At 46.0% G+C, this 15,387-nt stretch overlaps 1 protein-coding gene across 2 annotated transcripts in view; it reads right to left on the bottom strand.

The window, feature by feature from the left end:
• Nucleotides 1-2,002: 2,002 nt before the first annotated feature.
• The window catches only part of rgs6 (regulator of G protein signaling 6), a 90,119-nt gene continuing 76,734 nt past the window's right edge, over nt 2,003-15,387 (bottom strand). Inside the window, exons 6-18 of one of the 2 annotated variants that reach the window (XM_036541859.1) lie at nt 12,667-12,718; nt 12,346-12,410; nt 11,741-11,817; nt 10,865-10,946; nt 10,124-10,198; nt 9,935-10,033; nt 9,720-9,781; nt 6,809-6,919; nt 6,346-6,471; nt 5,688-5,874; nt 5,014-5,103; nt 3,437-3,493; nt 2,003-2,224 (exon numbers count right to left, since the gene is read on the bottom strand). In XM_036541859.1, the coding sequence (XP_036397752.1) occupies nt 2,174-2,224; nt 3,437-3,493; nt 5,014-5,103; nt 5,688-5,874; nt 6,346-6,471; nt 6,809-6,919; nt 9,720-9,781; nt 9,935-10,033; nt 10,124-10,198; nt 10,865-10,946; nt 11,741-11,817; nt 12,346-12,410; nt 12,667-12,718 (1,134 nt within the window). In that variant the 3' untranslated portion in view covers nt 2,003-2,173. The remainder of the gene's footprint in view (nt 2,225-3,436; nt 3,494-5,013; nt 5,104-5,687; nt 5,875-6,345; nt 6,472-6,808; nt 6,920-9,719; nt 9,782-9,934; nt 10,034-10,123; nt 10,199-10,864; nt 10,947-11,740; nt 11,818-12,345; nt 12,411-12,666; nt 12,719-15,387) is intronic. The other variant, XM_036541860.1, reaches the window with a different exon arrangement.

Raw genomic sequence — 15,387 nt, 5'->3', positions numbered from 1 at the left:
CAGGTATGGGGATGGAATATCTGTCCTTGTGTCCTAGCACATCTCCTCGCGGTCCCCAGAGTTAGGAGTCCAGAGAAGTGGACGCGGGGGTGGCGGGCGGTGTGCTGGGGCTACGCAATGCTAATAGCCTGGTCATCTTTGGAAATAAAACATGTTTTTTCAGTTTGTCTGTCTCTCGCACCGAACACGTCTTTTCGGGGGGCCTGCCCTCAGACCCCCATGTCCAGTTGAGGTGTCCAATGTAGCCGCAGGTTCTTTGTCAACTAACATGCACAAATACAGGACCACCCATTCAACAGCAGATCACTCAAAAGCTGTACACGTCTTTGACTCTCGAGCCGGAATGAGCTGATTTTGGTACATGTTTGCGCGTGTAGTGTAATAGAACAGCATATAAAGACTAACTCTCAAAACATCTCTCTCATGCAACAGACAGTGCTGTAGAGTACAGAGGTCTCAGGGCTCCCAAAATGGCTGGGAAAGGCCACAGTCATGCACTCTACTCCTGTGACATTTGCCTCTGGATCATACAGCATCAGCATCACACTGCTTCTAAAATCCATGGAGTCTAGTCTTACATTCAGCTTGTATCAACAGTTCATAAAAAAGTAAAGACAATGTAGCAAATCTACGGGTTCTACAAACAGGGGCTCCATGGCTGGCCATGTCTGTCATCTCTGAGAAACAGCACAATAATACTGTAGGTAATTACTGGTCAAAATGATCAAAGTGAGGTCTAACCTTCAGGACCAGGAAATCATCAGATGTTGAATGCAGTTAAGCTGTTTTAGTCTTGTTTTATTATTTTTTTTTACTTTTAGTAAAAAGTGTCAGTAAAATTTTCTGTTAAGTACTCATCTTGTTCTGCCAATGATCAAGGGTCATAGAGAAAACTGCGTGCACCTGTGTTTCGTTTATGCCTTAAATCACACTTCCACTCATGCCTTTGTCGAACAGATTTACCTCTAGTTGTAAACTGTACAGATCTCTTCATCCATGCTTTTTTAAGGTCAGTAACTTCACCCTCCATGTGATTTTCATCCTTTTCCAAATAATCAATGCCAAAGACAAGCAGCCATGATAGTCAAGACACCAACACCGATTTGAAACAATAATGCGTCAGTCTTGCCTGACATGGCCAGCGATCTTTGAAAAATGCCCGTGCCTGTGGTGCAGAAAATGCTTTCTCTGTGATGCCAAGTTGGAGCAGATGTGAAATGATCAATAGAAAACACTTTTCCATTGACCCATCTTAGTTTTGTGCCTTGACCACTAATTCATTGTTTACAAAAATGGCAATACTGACTAAGCGTCTGAATAGTATATGTTGCTATTACTATTATCGCCATTCTCACTATATTTGTGAAATGCTGTAAAATGGTTTTGTATTATACGCAATAGTACAGAGGTTTTTACAATGGACTGCGACCTCTGTTGATATTTCTAGTATTATTAAATCAGTCACCAGTGTCTTCATCGTACCTTTCCAGCACAACTGTACATCTCAAGCCCATTCCTCCCCAGTCCTAGCTAAAATACTGCACAGACACATTTTGAGGCGGCATGCAGTGATACATCGCAGTCTCTATTCAGCCCTTCTGGCAGTCTGCCCTTGGAATGTAATGAAGCAAAGAGGCTTTTACTCAAACTCCATCTCCAAACGTCTTCACCTCCGCAAAAGAAAGGATAAAAATAAATAAATCATGCAATAATGTTTACGGCCAGATCAAAACAAGCCGTTCCACCTCGTGATAAACTACAGCTCAGGACCTACAGAGCATACCATGTTTACATCCTTCAGTAAGGTTACACCTTGTACTACCAGGGAGGTTTTTATATTCTTTTCTGCTTATATATGCTTATAGATGTAAATATAAAAAAGGAGTAGCTTTTTTCTTAGTAAATTACAGAAAGACAGTGTTGTCCTGGTTGTATTACTGACGACTTATTGCTCACTGCCTTTGAAGTGCAAACACTGCACGATGTGCGAGGAGGTGGGGGGGGGTGGAAGGGGGGGTCTGCTTTTTCTCGCTGTCATGGTCTGTCCCCCCTCTGTGGGCCCTTGAGCTCGCCCCCGGCTCCGCCTCCTCCCTAACCCAGCTCCGCAGTATCCCTCCCCATGCGTGACAGCGATTCCTCTGTGGTCTCTAATCTACTCCGGGCCCAGGTCTTGTCAGGAGGACTGCATGAGACCTGTCAGCCGCTTGCCGGTCAAGGACTTGCCCTGGGAAGACAACAGAGCAAGAGGGAGAAAAAAAGAAGCATCTGAGACAGAGGTGTCCAGCGGAGGGGAACATCTGACAGCAGAAGAGCTTTGTGAAAGTCTCATGATCTTTGATGGGTCGTCAAAAAGACGTGGTAACTCCTGAGATTCCTAATGGTGCCTGTATAACCAAATGGAGCAGAGTACCAGGGCTACACCCATCTGAATTCAGCAGAAAGACCTCAGAGAGATGGCATGCACTAATATGTACTCATGTCTGACTAAACATTGTGTGACTTGATACTACAAAAAAGTCATTAGAAGCTCAAATATTAACCCTCTGCCCCCTCCCCTTTCTGGCCCCTACTGACAAGGATACACATCACTGGGTCAGTTCCAGTGGAGGAAAAAAACTGCTGGAAAGAAGGAGGAGGTATCTCTTTATCATCAGATAGAGTGGTCTCTGGGCAGAATGAGTTGGTTTAGCGCACTGCTGCGTAAAACACCAATCTTATCCTCCTTGGGGAAGCTATGTGGGAGTCTGGCATTAAACACACAGTGACCGAATTAAATTAACAACAGATTTTTCACCTCCTCCACGGTAGATGGAGAGAGGGGGCAGGGAAAGAAGAAGCTCCACTACTGAACTCTTTGATGCAGCTGTTATATTAACTGTTTAAATTCTTCTTCCTTATAAGTTGCAGCTCCTCAGTGTTTGGGGACACAGTTGTTGATGCGTTCACAAGGTGATATGGTACACAGGCTGAATCTAAATCTAGGTCTTCAGGGGAGGGAGCTGATGAACAGTACAGGTTAAACAGAACAGAGCTTTATCTCAGTCCATGAAACAAAGAACAGAACCTAACGTACCTCTGCAGCAGTACTGAGTCAATAGTAATAATCACTCTGTTACCTATTTGAGACATTTACAGAGTCTGGAGGAAAGGCTTCACAACAAGCAGGGGCACAATCAATTTGTCGTAAAAGACAAGAGTCTGGGTCAATTACAAAAACATTCTATTTCATTTAGATTTAGACCTGAGCTCACTTATTTTCATTTTACTAATGTCCTGCATCAATGTCTGATTAGTTTTCCAGTGCACATTTTAAAAAATCGCATTAACAAAGCAGGTCAGTTAGGATATACATGGAAGGCAGTGCAGCAGTGAGACTGTGCGCAGAATAGAGTGCACCCGCAAGGTCTTGGCCGTAGCTTGGGGTCGCGGTACTCACCACACTACGGGTAAACTTCTCCAGAGAGGTGCGGCGGCCCTGCTCGCTCTCAGGCTGCTGGGCGGGGCAAGGCGGTGTGGGTGTGGGGGGTAATGGAGGGGGTGGAGATTAGAGGAGAGACAGACAAAGCAAAGCAAAGATCAGCCTTGGGCAGGGGGCCTCACACATGCCCCTTTTCCACCAACACATTTCGAGGGCCACAGTTCGGAGCCAGTGCCTAATCTCGAACCAGTTCTTCGCGTTTTGACAGCCAAAGAACCGGCTCTCGGCCAGGAAAACTGGTTCAAGAGCGGCACCAACACTCTGCTGGTCTTGAACAAAGAACCGCTACGTCAGGGGCTGGGGGCGGGATTATCATGGCCAATAAGTGCAACTAAAACTTTGTGACCGCCATTTAAAAAAAAAAAACAGAGCTAGTGTAGCGTCTACTCTGCCTAAAAAGAAGAAGAAAAAGAAAAACCAGTTTTATTTTTCAAACGTTTCGCCTTGTTGCCAGCCAGCTATGTATTTCTTAGCTGTTTAGCGAGCTACTAATTTCTCACATCAATGTTGCGAACGTAACATTGGCTAGCTAGCTGCAGTCTCCCTAGCAGGCCATAGGAGTGAGCAGTAGAAGAGAGCATCAACAGAACACTGGACATACCATTATCTCCCAATGAAGAATGTAGTAATTTATACTGATCTGTCTTTGAGGTTGCAAAGTGAAGAGGAAGTGGTTTGGTTTCAGAGCTGAAACCACTGCGAGCTTGCTTTATGTGTGGTAGTATCATTGCCAGTTTCTGCATGCATGCAGTAATACTCAAGGAGTGTACTCTATTCTGAGCAGAAGCAGAAAAATGCAAGACTTTACATACGCGTTTTACAAACTCAACATATGTTTATGTACATAGGTGTACACAACTATCAACATACGCCATCTGGTGGCCACACTGGAACATACCACAACAGACGTGTGGCTGTTAGGGTTAATATGCAGTCGTGTGCTACGTACAACTTAGCGAGCATATGGGTTTGTTTTTTTATGATGTGAATGTTTACTGTGCATTAAGTCGGATGAAAATCCACTAATCTTCAGGAATCAAAGTACACCAGCCTAATCTCCCACTTCATAGTGGATATGAATGTAAGTGTCAGTGTAACTGGATTAAACTGACAGAGATTTGTGCTCCACAAAGACAAAATAACTCAGCATTACTGAATCCCATATTTATCTTGAGGCTGTGTTTCTCAGAAATAAAAAATGAGAGCGATATGAGAAACACTACACTTTGTTAGTTGTTTATATCGGATACTTGTTGAAAATGGCTAACATGCTGGTAACCACTACAAAAACGTATGTCCTCTCTGAGGTTTTAAATCAGAGCAAGCCCCTGCATCCCCCCCAGTCCCTCTCTGGGACTTCATCAAGGACATCGTGCTATGAGGAACACCGGCTCTAGCCGTCCCAAACTCGAACTGGCTGTCTGTGGTGATGGGCGGGGTAATGCAGGTGGCATTCTCTACTGGCCCTCACTCAGCAACACGTCTCTACGGTGACAGGGATGCTCATGCAGATGGTAGTCGGACGGAGGCAGCACCTTCTTTCTGGCCAGCAGGAGGTCCTGGTAGGCGTTGGACCGCAGGAAGCGGGCATAGCTGTCACTCTTCATCAGTTTGAAGATGTGCTCCTGAAAGAGGCAGAACAGAGGGGTGACCGTGTGTGTGTGTGTGTGTGTGCGTGTGAGACCGTGCCTTTGTGTGAGACTGTGCATGCGTGCGGTATTGTGTGTGAGATCATTTGTGCGTGTGCAGCAGTGCATGTGAGCTCGTGTGTATGTGTGCCCTGGCGCGTGTGATACCGCGTGTCCACGCGTGACAGAGAGCAGGCGTGTGAGCGTATGAGGCTGTGAGTGCGAGTGCGGGCCCCCGGGGGAGGATGGGTGGTGATGTAACACCGGGCACTGGGGACCTCTAAACCAGGCGTGTTAAAACAGGAGGGGGGCGGGGGGAAGAGGAAGCCCACAGGACAGCCTCCTGAACACAGCGCTACACCAGCACTAACACTAACAAACTCTTGCCCTCAAACAGAGCTGCTCTGATTCTCTCTGAACTGGTGGAATGTGGGGAGGGTGGAACATTCAGATACATTACTTGAGTCATTAATCCCTGGAAAACACAACCTCCGTAATTGTTCAGCCAGACTATTGTTTTGTATTCTCCTGGTTCTTGCATGAAGGCCTGTTGCGAACTACACCACGCGGCACTGGCCCACCTGGGCGTCCTCGAAGCTGTAGCGGCCAGGGTCCTTGAGGTTCTGGCTGGTGCGCTCGTAGCTGTGGGAGTCCAGGTTGATGGAGCTGGGGGCGCCCTCCGCCAAGAACTCCTGCCAGATCTCCTGGGCTCTGCCGGGAACATCCTGCAGGGGGCGTCGTTTCAGGTCCTGCACCGCCAGCCAGAACCTGTACAGCAAACCACATCCATTAGAGCCGCATCAGCAGCTTGCCACCGAGAGAGCTCCCCCATCCCTCTCGCTCAAGGCACTGCCACAGCTCCCACAGCTCCATTATTGCCATTCAAAAGCCACTCTGCTGAATTGCCTGAAGATGGGATGATGGGAGATAGAGGGGAGTGAAGGCGAGATAAGTAGACGCAGTGGCGCTGTGCATTATCTCCCACCACCCCCCCCCCCCCCCCACATCATCCGCCTCCCCCGTGACTCCCCGCTCCCACTGTGTCTCTGCCCGGTCATTACCTCCTAATGGGTCTCCTCTCCCAGATATGACGCGGAGCTAATGCAGCCCCTCCTGATTGCGCACCGTGACGCAGTAGGGCCTGTTTGCTTATCAGGCACAGCGCTGCTAAGTCAGCTGGAACATATGGGGGGGGCAGTGGTGGGGGGGCTTCACAGGGGTACGCAGTGCCACTCTTACCGCAGGTTCTCCGAGCTGAACTCGGACTCCAGGAACTTGAGGAACTGGTCCCGCCCCGCCGGGTCCTTGAGGGCCTCGTCCAGGGAGAAGCCCCACCGCTTGACCCGCTGCTGGCTGGGCTCCTTGCTGTGAAGACGGGGGAGAGGAGAGAGCTCTGAGACCTTTTGGTCTGACCTCCCGGAGGGCCCACGGTGTCCTCAGACTTCACCGCCAGCGACGCTTAATCGGACTGATTAACGGGCACGATCGGCCCCCTGGCTCTGCAAGGTCAGCCAAACGCCGGAGGGGGGCTTTGCGAATCTGGCGCACAAAGATGCAGGGGACTGCGTCTCACCGAAATTCTCCCGGGGCTCTACCGCGTGGCATGCTTCCAAACAGCGTTTCGGCTGCACGGGAGGCGGGGTGGAAGCGGGGGAGGGGAAACGGGGCCGCTCAGCAGGACACCCGCCAGGGTAGAGCTCACCTGGCCTCCAGGTCCCAGAAGGTGGTGTCATCTGTGATCCAGGGATTAGAGGGCTCCGGCATGGACACAAAGGGGTCGTAGTCGAGGAACTGCTCAGTGAAGCCCATCAGACTGCAGCCGAGGGAGGAAGCAGAGTCCTTGTTATACACCCCTGCACAATCCACCCAGCGCACAATCCACCCAATCCATTCTCCCATTACACCACATGAGGCTAACTACGCTAGGGGCCTGCACTGGCAGCATGGTCACCATATTTGCATCCACTTACATCATAAATGCAGGATACCACATCTGCCACAGTTAAATGCTGTAAATGATGATGTTTAATTTTTATTTTTTTATTATGAGGCGTCAATGTGCTGTTCACAAACAATTATTGTCCCTATTATGCTGTCAGTAAAGACATTTAAAACACTGCTTCACAAATTAATGCCGATGGGATACTTGAGCTTAATGTAATGGATAGCTGATGTTACAAGCAAAATGATGACATTCTTGTACAATAAATGATTTGTCTATATTATCAGCACAGGACTTGCTGCTACTTGCAACTTACTGTGGGTGCACAACATTATATTTTCTCTCATGTAAAACTACAAATTGGGCCACTGGAATGATATATAGTTTAAGAGGAAAGAGAGGCATACAGCCCTGAATTACAGTAATGTGCCAAGGAAGCAAGGAGGAAGGAAGCAAAACTCTTGAGACTCTTTCCCATTGTGCAGTGGAGAGTGTATCTGCCGACTGCAAACCCCCCACCCCACCCAACCCCACCCCACCCCACCCCCAATAACTCCTCCCACAAACCGTACCCAACCCAAACATCTGGATACATCTGGCCCTCACCCCGCCACCTCCACCCCCCCTTTGGTGCACAGAAGCAAGCAACGCTATCTCCCCATGGAGTGCAGGGGGTCACCCTGCCTGTGCTGGGAAAGAGAACTTAATCAATCCTGCTTCCAGCCTGAAGATCAGGATCACGGCTCAGATCTGCAGGCCTGCAGAGGGGGAACAGCCGCCTGGGGAAGCCCAGAGCTCTCTCAATAACTGACCCAGGATTAAGCGCCTTGGAACTGGAGCCGCGGAGACCACAGTAATTGGCTTGGGGAAAGTCGGGGCCAGAGCTGAGATTTGGGAGCGTAGGATGGTGGAGGGGTTATATAAGGGCCGCCATCTTGTCAGCTACTTCATTCAAGTCAATTATTAAGGTTGAACATGACATTAACACACGGCCGCACTTTTGGGCTTTCTTTGCAGTTGTGAAACAGCATCCACTGAGCCTTATAAACATCAGTCAACAGTGAGGACTATCATGCCTGACAGAGCCCCTGGCTTCCGATAAAAGAGGCACCAACACAACAGCACCAAACAAGGAGAGCCGGTGTTGTACTGAGCTCTGTTTCTAATAGGGAAGATCACATTTACAGTTTTTTTATAACTGTTTTCATACTTAGGCCAATACCATGCCCACTTTTTCAAACTCTTAACAAAGTGTGCTTAACAACCATGCATACGAGCACATCAGTTCATCTTTCGTGCAAAATGCACTACAACCACCAAAACACTTAATAATTCACCCAAAAGTGACTCATGCTGCCATAACTATAGCGAATGCTCTCTCCCAGCAAGACTACTTTGTCACTCAAAATACAATGGACTAAAGAACAGAAACAACTTGAAGCATTGCAAAATGCATATATTATGTGTTGCTGTATCCTCTGTTTTTGCATAAGTTAGTACTGCATTGCAAAAAAGTAAAGTAAAGTAAAGGTTACAGTACATATTGTAATACCACACAAATAAATCTAAAATGCTGCAATATGCCTCATGACAGCTCTATGCTACAATTTTGGAGGTATACTATAGTACAACAAAAAGTCAGATGCTTTTCATTTCCAGTACAGTAAGTGAAACAACAACACATGATACTACCATTAAAAGTCTGCTGTAGCTCTCATGCTGATCCATGGTGTCTTCTGTACTTTGGGTCAAAATTTTATGAATTTCACATTTACTGCAACATTCTCTTGCCTTGAACCTTTAGAAAAAAATCTTTGGCATACCTTATCCACCCCTACAATCCTCCACGCCCCATAAATATTTGAAGCCAAGCAGATATCATGACACCAAGAACAAACTTTTTGATCTGTTGTTTTGCCTGTCACAATACTGTAGATACCACTATTGAGTGTGGTAAATTTACTGTAGTTGCATTCTTGGGTCACTTTCTCTCACTGATAGCCCATGACTTACATATATAGCAGTAATAGTGGAAAAATCTCTTCAGCAACAACTACATCTATATTTTTCCTATATACATTTCAATGCAAATATGACCACTTTTGTATAGATGATAACAAGGTTGCAAACAAAAAACTGAATAAACTCTGCTAAAATCAGGATAATCTGTCTTATTTCCAGCATATAGTTTCATTTGTCTGTCAAAATGAAGCAACATTTCCATCTACAGTGATCTAAATTTTGTTAGGTTTTGAACTGAAAGTTAACTGTTTTGAACAGAGTATCTAAATGTCTGCAAAATTTGCTGTAGTTACACAGAATTTTGCTGCTGGTGAACATTGACTGAGAGAGGTGTTCATGAATTTCAGAAGAAGTGGTGATTGAATGCATTTTGCATCAAAGCAATGCAAAAGTATACAGTTTAGTTCACATAGTTGACTGATATGGTGAATGTGTTAAGTGTTTTGAAAAAGTGGACATGGTATTGAGACACACGTGAAAATGATTATAAAAAACTGTAATATGTGCTTTGCAGCTGTCTGACAGTGTTGTAACCTAGGTGAAACCAAAAGAGCAAAAATTCAGCTTCTGGTTGGAAAGAAAAAACAAAAAACAAAAGAAGAGCTCCACGCCCCCAGAGGAAGAAAATTCTGTCAATTTCTACACATACCTGTCAGCTACTTTGGACACTTTCATACAATGTCTGTCCAGCTGGGTGTTTAAAAATGAGATCTGGAAGGAAAGGACAAACATAAAAGGGAGACAGTTACATTGTGCGTAAAAATGATAAATGCCTAATTTATGGCAGTAATTACATCGCAGGTCCACCAGTATGTTTGTCAGGGTGTACGTATGTGTGTGCGTGGGGGTATGTGTGTGTGTTACCTCCTTCTGCACATCCTCCCTGGTGGTCTTTCGCACAGGCTGCGACGGCGTGTGAACCGGACTCTGCGTCTGCGCCTCCTCCATCACCCCATACACCGACTGCACGTGGAACAGAGGACAGAGACGTCACCAGCACAGACGCACAGACTCACGGGACATGCCACTCCCCCTGGCGGCCTCCTCGCCTACCTTCTTCACCTTCTGCGGGTTCTTCTCGCGCCGGCACTTGCGGATATCCATCTCCGTGGTGTTCACGCAGCCTGGCTGTAAGGGAGTCACATGATCAGGCTTCAGTCACATGACCAGGCTTATCAGTGGCTACGCTGCAGAGGCTCACAGGGGGCATCACTGATTTCATCTCTACGTTCTTCACATGCTTGGAATACAGCACACCTTCAACCAAAGTGACTTATAGTACATCACATTTTTGCACACTATACAACTTAAAGAGCTGGATATTTGCTGATGCAGCTGTTATGTACTTTACACAATGGCTCAAGGGCCCAGCCTGCAACCTTCTATCTACAAACCTATTCCCTAACAACTACTGCCACAGATTTACAGTGCACAAGGGTATGGGCAGCAGTGTAACACAGTGGTAAGGAGCAGGGCTGGTTCGATTCCCTGCTGGGGCAACACTGTTGTGCTCTTGGGCGAAGTACTTCACCCACAATGCCTATGTAGCCTATGTAAGTTGCTCTGGATAAGAGTATTTGCTAAAATGCCAATAAGGTAATGTAATGTAGTGACAGGAACAATCTGAAACTATCTGCTGTGTGGTGCTGCTGTTCCCATTGTAGCACTAATAAATGGTACTAATGCATTAGTATTCCTGGCCTATAGCCAAGCCCTACCAACTCTAAATGGCCATTTCCCTCTTCCAACCGTGAAGTGCACGGTCAAAGTGCGACCAGGGCCACACACACTCACCACGGGCCGATGGACATCCCAGAATGCCCTCTCCTGGCTGTCCAGGATCTTGCGCTCCGTCTTGTCCTTCTTCCGGTCAATCCTGAAGACAGGAAGTGAGGACGCTTAACAACCCAAAATCCTGTCATTCTGACTCAAAGCAACAAAGTGCATCCCAAAGCGTGAGGTACAATGAGGCCTGCCTCGTTGTCTCATAAATGCTGTATCTTGCTGTAAGGGGAACCTGTGTCTTACATAACTGACATTTACTAAGCAGCTCCTTGCTGCTTTTACCAGCCCCTTCACCACTGCTATAAGCATTTTTATAGCAGTTTGTTTTACTACCTCCTGCAAAATGACTTATATTTACTGGGCTTCACCATGAGACTTTTGGGGTTCATGTGCTCACGCTCATGTATTTCTGAAACATACTGATGCTACGAACCAACTCTGGCATTTTGCTGCACTTACACCTGTCTGCCACCAGATGGGGTTGTTCCAGAGCGTCAGGTGGGAAGACGGTGATTAATGAACTGTCAACAATGTTAGCATCGTGGTACCTGCAACCCAGCCGCTCCAGGGTAGAGAAGTGGCACACAATTGACAGAGAAGTACGGCAATGCTTTATACAGCAGCGTGAGGGAGTCGTGTAATAAACTAATTGGCACAAGACACAATGGCATGAGCAGCACTGCATGTAAGGAAAGACAGGCTTGCTCAGCTGAGAATAGTCAGTCTCAGGAAAAATTGACAGGAATAGTTGAAGAGCAGTCTGGAGTCAATGTGATCTCTTCCAGAGGCCAAGCTCACTTCTCACACAAACACCCCACCGTTAATGCTCTCAGCCTTCGTGTAGTAGGGTTGTTTTTGTGATGTTGCCGGGGAAACTACACTTACTTGACCTGCGCCTCTGCCTGCATAAAGATGAACTCCCATTTCCTGGCAAAGGCCCTCTGCAAACGGGCCAGGTTCTCCTGCAGGAGGGGGGGGGGAGGGAGAGAGAGAGGGAGTGAGAGTTAGAGAAAATCCCAACTTGATTTGTACTAGTTTTTCAGATGGCGGGATGGGGTAGCAGTGTGATGTATAGGTTGGAGCACTGGACTCCTGGGGGCCAAGACTTTGATTTCCCCTAGGGCAAGCGATGGCGTACCCTGGAACAGGGTACTGTAATGAAATTGCTCTATTAAAAATTCAGCTGTGTGAATCTGTGCAGAATATATAAAATTGTAACTTCCCCCCACCCCCCACAAAAGTATGGGCATCTGCTTGGCAAATAAATAATTCATACGTCTAACTGACAGTCATTTATATGACATGCAGCTCCTGGGCCCCGGCTCTGAAGGGACAGGGAGGGACTCACAGAGTGACCGCGGCGGTGGGTTAAAGGATCCGCTCAAAGGAAGAGCGGCTGATATCACACGGCCGCCGAGCATGTCCCATCACCCGCGCCACGGGCGTGACTCACAGACAGCGGGGACATAAAGACATAAAGAGCCACTCACCGCCTCATAATCGGCCAGCTCCAGGCGGGCCTTATTCTGCATGGTCCGCTTGCAGAGGTAAATGGCTGCCGTAGATGAGAGAGAGAGAGAGAGAGAGAGAGAGAGAGAGAGAGAGAGAGAGGCAGGGGGGAGGGAGACAGAGAGAACCCAGTCTGAAGCAAGTCATTATCTGCAGCTCAACCCAGCTCCACCCCTTCAACAGCATGTCCATCCAGAGGCTAAATGTCACGAGGGATAACTGAGGGAGAAGATGAGCTGTCCTGTCCGCTAAATGGCCCTGGGAAGGAAGGTGTGCGGTCTGGGAGCCGGGGCTGCTCTTACCGTAATCTGTGTTCTCTGGCTCCCAGCAGTTCGAGGGCCAGAAATATGGGGCCTGGAAAGGAAAAAGCAGACAGGACAGGAACTAAAAAGCCACATCACTGTGACCTTTACTCAGCATTTATCATACAATACATTCTCTAATACTGCCCACACATCAAACAATATATCAAAGGATAGATTTCGACCAGTATCTCTCTGATAACATAATACTACAGTATTATATATCCACAAGAGCACTATATTTGATAAAACTGGACTGAATGATTGCTTGATTGTTGCATAATATTTTTGATATTGTGAAACAAAGAGAAAGTCTTTTGGGAGAAGTCAGGAATACTAGTAGGCTTCATTAAAATAACGATGAAAATGTAGCAAGATTCATTATTCTTCACCCAGATGCCAACGTGACTGTTTTTGTGCTGCGGGTACCACAAAGCAATACAGTGAAGTGGATACTTATTGGAGGATGCACTGACATTATTTGAGCAACTCTCAGTCACATGACCAGTCAGAGGGTGCCAAGGGTGAAGTAGTGCAGGCCCCCCGACAAAGCCACCCATCCCTATCCTTTATTCCAATTTATCCCGGTCATTGCTGGCAGAAAACAGGGCTGGTTTTGACCCCGGGCTGTAGGGTGCAGCCTGCACTCAAGACAAGCCCCTTGCTGTCTGAGCCATAACTAAAATAAAAAATATTACTAGTAATAATAAAAGCATGTTGGCTCAGAATATTGCATTATGTTGACACAAAAACGCATCAATATTTCAGATGTATTGGGTGTTGCATAACGTGCTGGGGAACTTCTCTTTCAGTCACATAGTCTTTACATATTCCTCAAAACCCAGCTGGTGTGGTAGTCCATTTTGTCTTTCGCATTAAGCTTTATTATCTTTTTAAATCAAAGATATGGCTTCATTAACCTATTCACTGAGGCTTGGGGAACTGAGGCATAGTGGTGATGTGTCTATTCAGTGTTTTAAGATGTTAGTTTATGTCATAAAGGATGGATGTAGAGGGAGAGTGGTGAGACAGGCTGAAATGTTTAGGCAGCTTAACCGTCTGTGGTGATGTGACATTTTGAAACCCTTCTTTAAATATCATTTCCATCAGTGTATTTGCCCCAGAATGTCACTTCCTTTCCTCTGTTATGGAAACATTATGTGGTTTATTTTTCTGTTTTACAGGTGGTGTCCAATAGCAGTGTTTGTCACAAGTTTATAAGTGTCTACACTGGGGCCAGACTCAGTCAGATGCAGACCCACAATGCAAAGCGCAGGGCATCTCTGGCTGACTCATTTGGCCTGTTGTGTTGTCTTTATGCAGCTGCAAATTAAAAACTTGTCCATACAGTGGAAAACACACCACTCCCAAGGACAATCTGCTCTCCAACCACCAATTATGGGTGTACGTGTGATTTGTTTTTTCTCCAATCAACCCTCCCGTGGTAGGGTAAGAGTCCAGGGATGCGGGGAACACACAAGGACTCTACAGCCTCTATTGTACGATCTTCAACAGGGCAGCAGTTGTAGCAGCTGGAGAAATGATGATCATTTACACCATTCCTTTCTCTCACAGGGAAAGGCAAAGCGATACCCCATTAGAGTCATTACCAGTTCACAGCGTGCCATATTCCAAAGAGTTGTGCAAAATGCCAGACTCATTTTAAATTAACAATTACTCAATAAAAGCAACCAGAATCAAATCATATTGCACGGTTACTTCACTGAATATGACCAAACACATCTGCCCGTGCAGAGTGCTGAAGCAGAGGATTATGGGAAAATGAGGAAGCATGGTGCCTCATTTAATATTATTTGGATCTTACTGCTTACTACCATTGATGTATCACCATTGCAATTCAGCCACAGTGAAAAATGAATTTTTCTCAGGGCACACATACTTAATGACAATCGTGGGGCTGTACATGGGTCATTCCATGCCAACTCATCCAGAATTCAGAATTTTTCCCAGTTCATGTCATGGGGAAAAAAAAATCATGTAAAAACTTCTATTAAATTCATGGGACCTTGCAAAATCATATACATATATATACCAAATACTTTTTTAATTGTGAATTTTTGAAGTTTGGCCCTCTGAGCTAAATTTCATAATTTTTGCGATTCTTTGTACTGTATGTGTATTATAAACCTCACCAACTGCTTATTTTTCACTGGATTGGGTTGAAATTTGTACTGAACATCCAAGAAACCCTAAGGATAGTTTGCAACATGTATTCATGTAAATAGTTGTTTTTGAATGTTTTACAGTAATCAAATTAATAAAAATAAATAATTTTTTTTACCCAAATGAAGAATCTTCCATTTTCAAAATATTGAGCGACTCTGTTTGCTGTTGGGATGCAAGTTGAAGGGATCACAACATTGTTTCTGAAGAACAGAACATTTCACCAAAAAGTACTTTTGGTGATGCAAACAAACTGTGGCATCATCTGTCAAGTCAGAACATCCACTTCTCAACTTCAATAGTTCCTTGTCTGTTCCCAACTCACAAGGGCATAGTTTTGGTCGCAACGTTGGTAGGGACACAACAACCGAGGGGATATTGGAATTATGTAAAATGACTTCACTCCAAAGATAATTTGAACGAGTTCGCTCAAATATTGGTAGGGACATGTCCCTACCATCCATATATGCAAAATTACACCCTTGCCAACTCTTTTATATACTTCTGGGTATGTTGCAATCCATTTTGCAATAATCT

Source organism: Megalops cyprinoides, chromosome 12 (genome assembly GCF_013368585.1).
Source record: "Megalops cyprinoides isolate fMegCyp1 chromosome 12, fMegCyp1.pri, whole genome shotgun sequence".
In the NCBI taxonomy this organism is placed as follows: domain Eukaryota; kingdom Metazoa; phylum Chordata; class Actinopteri; order Elopiformes; family Megalopidae; genus Megalops; species Megalops cyprinoides.
Note: the sequence above shows the minus strand (reverse complement) of the source record. Positions and strands in the feature narration are given on the sequence as shown.